This window comes from Oratosquilla oratoria, chromosome 21 (genome assembly GCF_046742065.1).
Source record: "Oratosquilla oratoria isolate Oo_2021 chromosome 21, ASM4674206v1, whole genome shotgun sequence".
Taxonomy (NCBI): domain Eukaryota; kingdom Metazoa; phylum Arthropoda; class Malacostraca; order Stomatopoda; family Squillidae; genus Oratosquilla; species Oratosquilla oratoria.
Window position 1 is genome coordinate 24548781 of NC_134797.1, and position 15000 is coordinate 24563780.

The window sequence follows — 15000 nt, forward strand, 5'->3', positions numbered from 1 at the left end:
ATTATGCTGCTGCTGCTGCCGTTAAACCGACCGACCTTACGGGCAACTGAATTTGCAAGGAGAGATATGAGAGAGAGAGAGAGAGAGAGAGAGAGAGAGAGAGAGAGAGAGAGAGAGAGAGAGAGAGAGAGAGAGAGAGAGAGAGAGAGAGAGAGAGAGAGAGAGAGAGAGAGAGAGAGAGAGAGAGAGAGAGAGAGAGAGAGAGAGAGAGAGAGAGAGAGAGAGAGAGAGAGAGAGAGAGGAGAGAGAGCGAGGAGAGAGAGCGAGGAGAGAGAGAGAGAGAGAGAGAGAGAGAGAGAGAGAGAGAGAGAGAGAGAGAGAGAGAGAGAGAGAGAGAGAGAGAGAGAGAGAGAGAGAGAGAGAGAGAGAGAGAGAGAGAGAGAGAGAGAGAGAGAGAGAGAGAGGAGAGAGAGAGAGGAGAGAGAGAGAGGAGAGAGAGCGAGGAGAGAGAGCGAGGAGAGAGAGAGAGAGAGAGAGAGAGAGAGAGAGAGAGAGAGAGAGAGAGAGAGAGAGAGAGAGAGAGAGACTAGAGCAAGGACGAACGCTTGGCATCAGTCCTGAAAAAAAAACACGAAGTAGCTGCCACCAGTCCACAGGAATATGTTCGAGGATATTTCTCCCTTTCATTAACTAAATGAATCTACGCGATAATGTACATTAAGCAACGTGCCGACCGAGGGCTGGCTGTTGTGATTCAGTTGGTTGAGCGTCGGGTTCCTGAGCAAACGATCGCCGTATCAAAGCCCGCTTTGCTCAAGTGTTTCCAGTCGGTTAAGATCACCCATGAACTGTTCATATACACTGTAGCTTCCCTTGCAGTTGCGTGCCTGTAAGAGCGTTATGAACTTCATGGTCTCTGTAGAATACGACCATAAACAAATGTCGCTTGCTATATACCAAGCTAATCATCCACGGTGATCCCCAAAAAGAAAAAAAAAAGAAAAAAAAGAAAAAAAAAAAAGAGTGGGTACCTCCTAATAGTAAGGAAGGGTGGGGTGGTGGCTTCATCTCGTCCTTACCTTCATCCACTGAAGGACTTGTACGTTGAGGAGGACTTACCTAGCATGAGGATCGCGAAGCCGATGGGAGGACGGAGTAAAGTCCGTACCCACGCCTGGAGGACCGTGGCCAAGACTCGTGGGGTGCCCGTCAGGAGTAGGACGCCCCCTACCAGGGCTCCGACGTAGACAGAAGCCTGCACAGCTTCCACCAGACTTCCGTCCCACACGCATGCGCAGTTGGCCTCCTGCCATGCCTGCAAAAGACAAAAGATCCATCTTCAGTCAATGCTCAAAGAAGGTTATGTACCTCTCACGAGTCGTCCAGAGGTCTAAATAAGATTAGATCGGTTCATTTCGGAAAGAAAGAAAGAAGGAAATTGATCTCGGTGCTTTGCGCACGTACTTATGACGTCATATCGTTGTCTAAGTTCCCGACGTGAGCTGACCTGTTTTTATGTTGACCTCGGGCCTTCCATTTCTATGGTTCGTTTGCTAGACTTGAAACAGCGAGTCTGTCATCCAAAAGAAACCAATCATGAGAAACTAACTACGAATGTCATGCAGACAATTCAGTAAATACGAACACTTAATCACCCTGAAGCAAGAGCGATAAGATCGATTCATATCCGTTTCGAGAACACATGTTAGACATACACCACCGATTTTGTCACGTTGGGATAAGGAGAAAGGGTGGGGAGTCTACGGCAGGAGGCGCATAACTGCGGCCGAATCCGTTACCTTTGCTCTATGTGCTTGCACTGCTGGGGTAGGTATTTTACGGTCACTGCTGGGAATCGGAGAGGAGTGCGGGATTCGAATCCACAACCAACCGAATACAAGACCAGCACGTTTCCGACTACACAACAAAAACACATGGAGAGAGAGAGAGAGAGAGAGAGAGAGAGAGAGAGAGAGAGAGAGAGAGAGAGAGAGAGAGAGAGAGAGAGAGAGAGAGAGAGAGAGAGAGAGAGAGAGAGAGAGAGAGAGAGAGAGAGAGAGAGAGAGAGAGAGAGAGAGAGAGAGAGAGAGAGAGAGAGAGAGAGAGAGAGAGAGAGAGAGAGAGAGAGAAAGAAAGGAAGAGAGAGAGAATATTTCCGTTTGTTCACAAGTGTCGTTACTTAAACTTTAATGCATCCATTGTCTAGTTTCTCGCTACGCTACACTTGACGTCTTGGTGTTCGTCTGCACGATGGAAGCCCCCTTCTACGGCCCAGATGGGGAAATGCGCGTACAGGTAGACGGCGTGGCAATGGAACCCCCCTTTGGGGGCACTCTTCGCTAAATTCTATGCAGGATCCATTGGAGAGAAATTCTTCAACGACCATCCTGACATGAAGCCCTCCATCTACGTCCGGTATGTTGACGACGTCTTTATTGACGCAAAAGATTCCCAAACAGTAACTCAGCTCTTACACACGTTCAAAAAACATTCAAGCCTCAATCACACCTCGCTTGTTTGCGAAAACGTCGTCATAACTCAAAAAACTGAATTCTTGAGTTATCTATACAGACATTCATCTTCAAACACGGATTTTTTTGGTAACAGTGTCATATCTGTAGCTCAAAAATTGACCGCTAGGGAGTGCTAAATGTCCCAACGATATAACCTTACATGTTCCAACTTGTTCCAACAAATATTTTAGACTTAGTAAAGATTATGATTGTTTCAACTTCTATAAACTTTAGAGGCGTATTTGATGTTCAAAAAATGTTCCACCTATGGTGTTTGAGGGATTTTTATAATATTGAGAGCGTTTTGAAACTTTAAAATGCCTCTCCTGAATAATTCGATATTTTGAGTTATGACGACGTTTTCGCAAACAAGCGACCTATGAACACCAACCCAACGACGTCACCCTCCCCCCCTTCTTAGATATACTAGTAGGCACAGCTTCAGATCGATTCACGACTGAAGTCTACGTCAAAGACACTAACCTCGGGTTCTGTCTTAACGGCAGTAGCGAATACCCAGAACGCTACAAGCAAAGCGTCATCCGATCACTAGTAAACCGAGCCTTCTTCCAAAGCAGTACATGGACAATTACTAATAACGAACTCCAACGCATAACAACAATACTCGTCAACAACGGCTACCCACAGCACTCCATTGAACCCATCATCAAAAACAAGATGAACTCCTTTACCGCCCAACCAACACCCACAAACACCAATATAACAACACTGGATCTGTACTACAAAGGACATATGAACACCGGCTACAAAGAAGACGAAAGATCACTCCACCATATCATCACACGTAACCTTCGACCCACCAACCCAGACACTAAGATACGCCTAATCGTATACTACAAAACTTCTAAAACACACACCCTGGTAATGAAGAACAACAGCCAGCTCCCCACCCCTCCACAACAAGAAGTCAACGTCGTGTATAAGTTTGATTGTCCCGTCGGTGATTGTCAACACCGCACCTTCTCATACATCGGCATTACCTCTATGACCCTTTCCAAAAGACTTACCACCTCTAGAATGGCGCCATCAAGACACACATGATAAACGAACACAAAACCACCATCACCAAACACTAAACGAAAACATTAAAATCATCTACAAGGCTCACGACCTTCTTCGCCTTAAGATAGCCGAATCAGTGAACATTTACATCGGAAAACCTTCCATCAACATAAAACTCATGCTCACAACCACACTCCCAAGCTGAAGACGCACATAACACAAGCAATAACACCCCTTCCTACAATCCACAAGAAAGTTGCTATTTCCACATACGCAACGCTACGGAGAACGGCTACTTGAAACTGACCTCTCCCAATGTTCGGCCAGTATATAAATCAATGTGTTCACCAACCATTGTAACTCCCTCCCTGAGGATGACCGAGTAAGGTCGGAATACGTATTAGAGAAAGTAAAAAGAGAAAAACCGTACCAAACGTCTTTTGGACACCTTCTCAGCTATTTGGAACCAGCACAGAAAATTGTCGCACGTGACAAAATAAAGCTTCAGTATTAACAACGCCATTGTCGCTGTAGACTTCTTGAAATCATGTATACAACATGGCCTCCTACAAAGAAAATACATTATATATATATATATATATATATATATATATATTATTATTATTACTGTTATCTCATCAACATTATTATTATGATAATGATAACAATAATAGTAGTAATGATAATAATAATAGTTATGATAATAATAATAGTAATGATAATAATAATAATGATAGTAATATAAATAATAATAATAATAATAATAATAATAATAATAACTGATAATGATAACAATAACAATGATAATAATACTGATAATAATCAGGATACTTTCATCCGATTTTATTCACCACTGTGGCAAACCCTCGTTAGCTGAGGCCCTATATTCTATCCTGTCCCGATTAAACACACACACACACACACACACACACACACACACACACACACACACACACACACACACACACACACACACACACACACACACACACACACACACCACACACACACACATATTATATATATATATATATATATATATATATATATATATATATATATATATATATATATATATATATATATATATATATATATATATGGAGATGCGATGCTATCCCCAACGACAGATGCGCTGTTCATTGATGACGAAATACAAAATTCTTGAAATCTCGGTAACACCAGACGATTCTCATCACCTGAAAAGAAACCCCGGAGACATGAGAGGCTACAGAATGCGGGGCAACGGACCCACGAGGAGGAGGAAGAAGAGAAGGAAGAGCAAGAGGAGGAGAAGGAGGAAGAAGAGGAAGAGGAAGAGAAGGAGGAGGAGGAGGAAACGAAGAATGGGTCGCGGAAAGGGACAGGAGGGAATGTGATTGGCACGTTCGGGGGTGGGGGGTGGTGTGGGGGGTGAGATCATCTGATTAGGAGGGGAACAGGATCAGGAAGGAGGTGGAGCATGAGGGGGGGGGCGGAGGAGAAAGACCAAAAAGAAGGGGGGGGGGAGGAAAGGAGGAGATGACTCAGAAGGACCTGTGGCAGGGTTCACGCTGAAACATACATACATACATACATACACACACACACACACACACACACACACACACACACACACACACACACACACACACACACACACACACACACACACACACACACACACACACACACACACACACACACACACACACACACACACACACACACACACACACACACACACACACACACACACACACACACACACGCACACACACACACACACACACGAATGCACATATGCACACGTTAGGTTAAGTTGGATTAAGTGAGGTAAGGTCAGGTTAGGTTAGATAAGTTTAGGTTAAGTTAGGCTAAAATAGTTTGAGTTTTGTTAGATTAGTTTAGGTTAGGTTACATTAATTTAGATTAGTTTAGGTTGATTTAGATGTTAGTTTAAGTTTTGTTAGTTTAAGTTTTGTTAGTTTAGGTTAAGCTGGTTTAGGTTAATTCAGATGAAATCAATTTAAGTTTTGTTAGTTTAAATTAGGTTAGGTTGGGTTGGGTTAGGTTGGGTTGGGTTAGGTTGGGTTGGGTTAGGTTGGGTTGGGTTGGGTTAGGTTGGGTTGGGTTGGGTTGGGTTACGTTGGGTTGGGTTGGGTTAGGTTGGCTTGGGTTGGGCTGGATTTGGCTAGGTTGGGTTGGGTTGGGTTGGATTAGGTTAGGTTGGGTTTAGGTTAGGTTAGATTACATTAGATTAGTTCAGGTTAGTTTAGGGTATTCCAGGATATGTTAAGTTGGGTTAGCTTAAGTTAGGTTAGGATGGGTTAGATTAGGTTAGGTTAGGTTAGGTTAAGTTAGGTTGGGTTGGGTTAGATTTGGTTAGATTAGATTAATTTAGGATAGGCTAGGGTATGCCACGCTAGGTTAGGTTGGGTTAAGTTAAATTCGGCTACCTCAAGTTGTATTAGCTAAGCTCAACTTATATAAGGAAAAAAGTTCTTTGACACTTTCCTTGTGTGTATAAACATTACAAGGATCTTTCGTTCACATACAAAAGAACATAAGAACAAAGAACATAAGAACATAACAAAGGAGACTGCAAGAGACCATAAGGCCTACACTAGGCAGCTCCGTATCCATCACCACCTGTCATCCCCATCCATAAAGTTGTCTAATAGTTTCTTAAAACAACTGATAGTTTCAGCGCTTACTACATGGTTACTAAGTTTATTCCATTCATCGACCACCCTATTAGTAAACCAATTCTTGCCTATTTCCTTCTTAAACCTAAATTTGTCCAGTTTATACCCATTACTGCGAGTCCTGCCCTGTTGTTTTATTATGATGACCTTGTTTGCATCACCCTTGTTATAGCCTTTGATCCACTTGAACACTTCTATTAGATCACCCCGCACTCTGCGTCTTTCCAGAGAGTGTAAGTTTAGGTGGCTAAGCCTCTCCAATAGGACGTCCTGGTGTGTCCGTCCATTGGTGCGACAATTTCCTCCACTCTCTGTTACCAGGATGATAAGAAAGGAAGACAGAGTGCCGAGGAACTTGTTTACTAAAAGGTACTGTCTTGTGGGCACAGCAAACGGCGGGTGTGCACTCCAAGCGGCGACCGGAGATGAGGATCACAGACGTGCGGGAGCAGAAGGCCGCCACGCCATGAGGAGGGAGGGAGGAGGAGGGAGGAGGGAAGAGGAAGGAGAGAGGAGGAAGATGGGGAGGAGGGAGGGGGAGGATTTTATTTATTTATCTATTTATCATTATTATTTTTTTTTACTTTTTTTATTTATTTGGGAGTGAAGTATCACTCCCATGGGCTTTGTTTGAGAGGAAGGAGGATGGAGGAGGTAGGAGGAAGGAGGGAGGAGGGAGGAGAGAGGAGGGAGGAGGGAGAAGAGAGATGGGCAGAGGGAGGAGAGAGGAATAGGAAGATGAGTAAGAAGTAGAGAAAAATGAAGAGGAGGGGAAGGAGAACGATAGAAGGAGGAACGTGAGGAGAAAGAAGGGAGGATAAATAAAAGGAAGATTCGGAAAAATGAAGAAGAAAGGAAGAAGATAAGGAAGAAATGAAGAAGAGAGGAAGGAGAACGATAAGAGGAGAACAGAAATGGAAAAGAAGAGGAGGAGGAGGAGGAGGGGGAAACTTGAGAAGGGGACTATGACATGATCATGTAGTCAAGAGTAATGAAGAAGGGTGGATGATGGATAAGAGATGACAGAACGAAGAGGAGGAGGAGCAGGAGGAAAAGGAGGAGGAGGAGGAGGAGGAGGAGGAGGAGGAGGAGGAGGAGGAAGAGGAGATGAGAGAGGAATGGAAGGAGTCAACAAGGGACCTGGGAAAGAGCAACTCATTCGTCTCTCGTTATTTCCCACCAATCTATCGACCCACGCTATCCCGCTTCGGCGTCAGCGAGACAACCGTTCTTGTGACGGGTGTATACGACGGTTTGTGTTTGTTTTATAATCTATAATAATGGTTCTCCTCACCACTCTCTGTCTCCTTTATTTTAAGAAACCTTGATTCGATGATCAGTTCTTGGAAAAAAATAAAAAAATAAAACTCAATTTAAGGACTCAAACACGTGACTCAGAGCCCAAAGGGTTACGACCTCCCAGTGTTGGATGGCGCTACTTTCCCCTTTCGTTGGCATCTGTCGCCAGACTCTTCTCTTCATTTCCTCTCGGAAACAAAGAATTTAAGTTATTATATTATGCTCAGAAAAGAGCTTGATTATGCTCCGTTTTAGACATTTTTGCTCCAATTTAGGATCAATTATCTTAATCAGCTGAGGGAAACAGATGAAGCCCGGTAGTACCATTACATTAGCAGCACTTTTAACCATATTTACAAGGATCTTTTACCTTTCTATTGGTTTGTTTTTATCTTATTTTATTTTCTATACATTTCCTGTATATCTTTTGGCCAATAACTTTCCATATACATTTTTAAATTTCCCAATTGGTTTTAAATTTCCCAATGGTTTGTTTGATCTTATTTTATTTTCTATACATTTCCTGTATATCTTTTGGCCAATAACTTTCCATATATATTTCTAAATTTCCCAATGCCTTTTTGGTCTTATTTGCGACACTGAGGAACATCTTTCTGTGTTCGCGGTTTCCAACCACGTCCTCTCAGTTCGACCATGTCCAGAAGAAGATACCTCATTCGAGTGCTCGTCAACTTTCTGTCCGCAATATCCTTGATAATGGAGAAAATATTGTTGACGGCTTGCGTCCCTATGGGTGACGCCTTGACAGACTCTTCCATTTTGTGCCCAGCAGTTTGAAGGAATGCGCACACCGCTTCCTGTGAAGCCTCGTCCCCTTTTTCCAGAAGAGATTTTATGCACAAGGCCACTCTTCTCGATTCAAAAATGCCTTCCAGGCAAAGGCAGGCGATGTATGTGCACAGAGCAACATACCGTTTCCTTTTCTTGAGGGAAATTAACTCCTCATCCGCGTTGTAATCTCCCGCACTGGAATTTGGGTTTTCAGAGACCTGGAAGAGGCGCTTGCACTCGATTCCGAGACGGGTCCTATAGGCCTTAGCACTTTCTTTGGGCAACTTTTCCAGAAGTAGAGTGCAGAGCTGCGAGTACGTTCTTGAGTAGAACTCCTGACGCATGGCAAACTCAGTCACTAAAATTGCGGCCTGTTCTACCACGGCTGGGTAATCTGTCAGGAACGCGCGTATTTGTTCGGAAACTCTTTGGAAATTCTTAGGGGATAGCTTGTTCAAGAGGGACTTTAAGGGGCCCAACCCTGTAGCTTCTGTGTTGAAGTGCTTCGGCCTTTCTTTTGGGATGGGTGACCTCGATTCTTCTGTGCTCTGTCTCTGATTCCAGTTGCGGGGAGTTGGAATGACGCGGGGAGCGCGAGGTGATCCGGGGACATGGAGAGCATCAACGGGTTCGACTTCCCTGTGGCTTTCTTCCCGTACTGTAGGTCTCCCACTGCCTGGAACTATGTCTATTGCTTTCACGTTCTTACTATTTTCACTTTTATTTTCTCCTTTATGTAATATAATACTTTCCTTGTGTGTTTGCATTTTATTCTCATTATTCATATATTCTTCTTCACTATTCTTTTTCATATAATCTTCCATTTTGCCCCTAATCTTTCCATTATTTACATTTTTATTTTCTCTTTCAGGTCCACTATTCTGCACTTCAGTTGGCTGGGGTCGTGACCTTCTTAGGCTTGGCGGCACATATCTTTCAATAATAATTCTTCTTTCATTATTTTTCTTATTTCCATTATGTCCATTATTTTCAATTAAAGGTTCCTGTTTATCTTTATGGCCCCTATCTTGAACATTCATTGGAACTGGTCGCGACCCCGCAGACCCTACGCGCACATCCTCTTCACTTTTTCTATTATTTTCAATAATAAGCTTCTTTTCACTTTCATTAATTTTACATTCCTTTTCCTTTTCAGGGCCCTTCAGCTGAACTTCATCTGTAACCTGTTGCGACCCTGTAGATCCAGCTTCCTTCGGAAACAGAAAATCTCCCAAGTCCCTTGGGAGAGGTTCCACAAGAGTACTTATGCTGAAAATTTTGTATTCATGAATCTGAATACTAACATCTCCTTTAGAGCTCCTGAACGCCACTGTCCTCTTCAGGAACCTTCCGTCCTCGGAAACCTACTCGCCCAGGACGCGAGAGGCAGAAACACCCTCAGAAGAGGAAGAAGCCTTGTTCATCGACGTAAAGCTTCTCCTCAAAAGTAAACGGAAAGGTCGAAAGACAAAACGCAACGAACGACTTAACAAAGCTGACGGAGATTAACGTTTAAACTCCTGTTTATATATATATATATTTATATATATATATATACATATACATATATATTTATATATATATATATATATATATATATATATATATATATATACATATATGTATATATATATATATACACAATATATATACATATACATATATGTATATATATATACATATATATATGTATATATGTATACATATACATATACATACATGTAGATATATACATGTATATATATGTATATACATATATGTATATATATACATATACATATATATACATGCATATATAAATACATATACATATATATACATGTATATATATATACAAGTATATATATATATATATATATGTATATACACATTATATATATATATATATGTATATATATATATATATATATATATATATATATATATATATATATATATATATGTGTGTGTGTGTGTGTGTGTGTGTGTGTGTGTGTGTGTGTGTGTGTGTGTGTGTGTGTGTGTGTGTGTGTGTGCCTATAAACATAATGTATATACACATGCAAATATGCATATATTGATACATATACATAATATATATACATACGGATATGTACATGGGCATACTTATGTGTATATATACATACATACAATGGCATATATACATGTGCATATATACATACTTATATATACATACTAGCCTAATTACCCGCGCGTTGCTGCGAGTTCGTGAATAATCCCTAACCTAACCATACCCCACCTAACTTTAACCCTTAGCCCTAACCAAAATAATTTTTGGGGGGGAAATGAAATATAGATTTAAACATTCCCCCTCCCAAGTTCTTGTGACGGGTGTATACGATGGTTTGTGTTTGTTTTATAATCTCTAATAATGGTTCTCCTCACCACTCTCTCTCTCTCTCTCTTCTTTAAGAAATCTTAATTCGATGATTAGTTCTTGGAAAAAAAAAAAAAAAAATTAAGGACTCAAACCCATGACTCGCACTCAGTAACAAAAGGGTTAGGACCTCCCAGAGTTGGGTGGCGCCACTTTCCCCTTACGTTGGCATCTGTCGCCAGACTCTTCTCATGATTTCCTCTCGGAGATAAAGAATTTAAGTTATTATGTTATGCTCTACTTATATGTTCTGGTTGTAACAATTGGAGAGGTAACTCTGCAGACAATCTCTGTGTAGGGTGTTCACAAAATGGCGTTCCGTGGTGTGCCGTTTGTCATAGCAACAGAAACCACAGGCAAGCACTGAGTAGAAAACAAATGAAACACCAGACAATTATCCTGTACAGATAACCTGAGACCAGAAAGTTAAGAATGACAGCAGCTGTATGGATTTATAATCAAAAACCTATCATATATGTATATATATATATATATATATATATATATATATATATATATATATATATATTAATATATATATATATATATATATATATTAATGTCGTTAATGTTACACACTTAATTGCACTAAAAACCCACTATTATTTGGGCAGAGAATTAAAAACGAGAATTAAAGAACATAAAAACTCAGTTAAATATCCTCAACATAACTCCGCGGTATTTCAACACGTAGCCAACAATAATCACAGAATATATTGGGACAAAGACCAAAATCCAAAATCCAAAATTATAAAAGGAAAATTATTGAATCTTCCTTAATAAAACAATTCCCGAATTTCAATATCTCAAAAGGCCAATGGTCACCAGATTACATAACCACCTTGGCAGTTAATAAATTATTTCTTTACATTGTAAAAGCGGACGATCTACCACATAACCCGCGTAACAATATAGATGTCATAATGAGATGTCTTGTCCATGTTCCCTAACTTTACCTCTCTCATCTGTATATAAGATATGTATGTTCTCTTGTCTATGTATTCCGCTTGAAGAGGATCACAGTAAGTGATCGAAATATACGGAAATTCGTTACTTCCTTCTTTTCATAAATCCAAATAATAGTGGGTTTTTAGTGCATATATATATATGCGAATATATATTATATATATGTATATATATATGTATATACATGTATATATATATACATATATATATATATATATATATATATATATATATATATATATATATAATATATATATATATATATAACACCAGTGGTCAAACAAAAGAAACTGGAGGTCACTGGATTCGAACTCAGGCCCGATGCGCATAAGGTCATAATGAAACCAACGAGCTACGCGGCACATAAATGGCAACAAAAATAAGATGATTAAGTGTTAGAGAAACTATCGTTATTCCCAGCAGTGATGTTCCCTTTCTGTGTTGAGCGCTTCTTATCTTTGTATCCATCGCCTTCGTCATTTTCCAAGACTCAAATCCGTAGATTATGTCTGGCATCATAAACTGACTGTAAACTTTGCGCTTAAACCATAAAGGTAGAGAGCCTATCATGATTTTCATATGTTTATCAAACATTATTCAACCAATTATAATTCCCCTTTTTATCTTTATTATCATGATCTTTAGCCACTTTTAGCATCTGGTCTAAATAATAATAATCTTCAACTTTGTCAAGACTCTCACCATCGATTATCTTTCCTTTGAACTTTCGAGATGAATATTACTTTGGTTTTACTCTTATTTATCTTCATACCTAGTTTGAGACACTCCTTGTTCAGATCACTTAGCATATCTTGTCATTCTTTTTTTTTCTGAAATAACAATAACGTCTTCAACCTTCTGAAAATCTCTAGGCAAGCTGTAATCAGTCTGGATGAAATTGTATTGCCTTGCCACACTCCTTTCTTGATCTTTATCTTTTCTGTGTGTAGTCGAATGGCATCATTACCTTTTGCATACATCTTTTCTAGAACCCTTACAATGTGTTCGCTTGCATCCTGCTTGCGTACCAAGCTTAGTATTGCAATTTGTTCTACCAAGTCAAAGGCCTACTCGTAATAAACAATAGTTAAACAAAGGGTTATATAGCATTCTGTAAATACATCGATTAATTGATTCATTGTATGCAAATTGTACATGGTCGAGTATCCGCTTCTAAAACCTGTTTGTACTCTTAGCTTCCATATAAAGCTTTACATAGTATGTATGTGTGCGTGCGTGTGTCTGTCTGTGTGTGTGTGTGTGTGTGTGTGTGTGTGTGTGTGTGTGTGTGTGTGTGTGTGTGTGTGTAAGACAGGAAGAAGAAGAACGAGGAAACGAGGAAAAGTAGATGGGAATAAATACAGATGGAAGGAGAGAAAGAGTGAATGTGCGGTGCCTGATGTAACAAAGAAAATGGAAGAAAGAAAATGAGGAAAAAAGAAAGAGGAGAAAGAAGGGGAATGAAAGAGTGGAAAAGGATACAGAAGAAAATAAAGGAGGAAGAAAAACGAAAACGAAAATATAGGGATAAAAAAAAAGGAAGATGAAAATAGAGAAAGTGGAAACCAAAAGGACTGCTACATCGAAGGAGGAGAGAAAGAGAGACACGACTGGTGAGGAACAAGGAACAAGATCCCGGATTCATAGAACATTTACATCCTTAACCTTTTGTCGACTGCCGACAGCCTTCTCTTTGGTGAATAAAACCGCCTGCTATGTAGCCATAATAGGATCAATGAGTCGACCATGGTAATAAATCAGTGCATTAATCGTTCCAACATGACACAGACTTGGGCTCCAATGATTACCTGGATGCTCCGTATCTTGTCAGAAGTATATTGTAAAGCGTTAGTACGACAACGCCAGTGACAGACTCGAAAAGAATAATAACTAAATAAGATAAGTTAAAAATAAATCAATAAATTGCAAACCCCAAGACTCAAGGTCAATTTTTTATCGTCCTCCATGTATTCTTGAGTCTGAGTTCAGAACAAAGAATAATATCACGATACGGAGGGGAGGTGGGAGTAAAGGGAGTGAGGGAGAGGGAGAGGGAGAGGGAGAGGGAGAGGGAGAAGGAGAGGGAGAGGGAGAGCGAGCAAGTAAACAAACAGGTGAACAAACAAATCAAACAAGTAGCCGAGTGAGAGGATCAGACTAACCGAAGACCAGAGCGAGGAGGAAAATAAGCTATATTAATTACTTTATCTATTCATTACCTATTTATTCATTACTTTATCTATTCGTTATATATTCATTCATTTATTTACGTCCAAGAGAGACGCCCCAAGGCGATTTTATTCACTTGTGAGGAATCTCACTAGGAAGCTCACAAAAGAGCTTGATTATGCTCCGTTTTAGACATTTTTGCTCCAATTTAGGATCAATCATCTTATTCAGCTGAGGGAAACACATGAATCCCGGTAGTACCATTACATTAATAGCAGCACTTTTACCATATTCACAAGGATCTTTTACCTTTCTATTGGTTTGTTTGATCTTATTTTACTTTCTATACATTTCCTGTATATCTTTGGGCCAATAACTTTCCATATATATTTTTAAATTTCCCAATGCCTTTTTGGTCTTATTTGCGACACTGAGGAACATCTTTCTGTGTTCGCGGTTTCCAACCACGTCCTCTCAGTTCGACCATGTCCAGAAGAAGATACCTCATTCGAGTGCTCGTCAACTTTCTGTCCGCAATATCCTTGATAATGGAGAAAATATTGTTGACGGCTTGCGTCCCTATGGGTGACGCCTTGACAGACTCTTCCATTTTGTGCCCAGCAGTTTGAAGGAATGCGCACACGGCTTCCAGTGAAGCCTCGTCCCCTTTTTCCAGAAGAGATTTTATGCACAAGGCGACTCTTCTCGACTCAAAAATGCCTTCCAGGCAAAGGCAGGCGATGTATGTGCACAGAGCAACATACCGTTTCCTTTTCTTGAGGGAAATTAATTCCTCATCCGCGTTGTCATCTCCCGCACTGGAATTTGGGTTTTCAGAGAACTGGAAGAGGCGCTTGCACTCGATTCCGAGACGGGTCCTGTAGGCTTTGGCACTTTCTTTGGACAACTTTTTCAAAAGTAGAGTGCAGAGCTGCGAATACGTTCTTGCGTAGAACTCCTGACGCATGGCAAACTCAGTCACTAAAATCGCGGCCTGTTCTACCACGGCCGGGTAATCTGTCAGGAACTGGCGTATTTGTGCGGAAACTCTTTGGAAATTCTTAGGGGATAGCTTGTTCAAGAGGGACTTTAAGGGGCCCAGCCCTGTAGCTTCTGTGCTGAAGTATTTTGGCCTTTCCTTTGAGATGGGCGAACTCGATTCTTCTGTGCTCTGTCTCTGATTCCAGTTGCGGGGAGTTGGAATGACGCGGGGAGGTGCTCTGGAGACGTGGAA

The 15000-nt window shown here is 40.7% G+C and overlaps 1 protein-coding gene across 1 annotated transcript in view; it reads right to left on the minus strand.

Annotated features, from left to right (window-relative positions):
- Positions 1-15000, minus strand: part of LOC143036787 (uncharacterized) — a 465269-nt gene that overhangs the window by 151178 nt on the left and 299091 nt on the right. The window contains exon 3 of the mRNA XM_076204528.1: positions 1060-1255. Within this exon, the coding sequence (XP_076060643.1) occupies positions 1060-1255 (196 nt within the window). The remainder of the gene's footprint in view (positions 1-1059; positions 1256-15000) is intronic.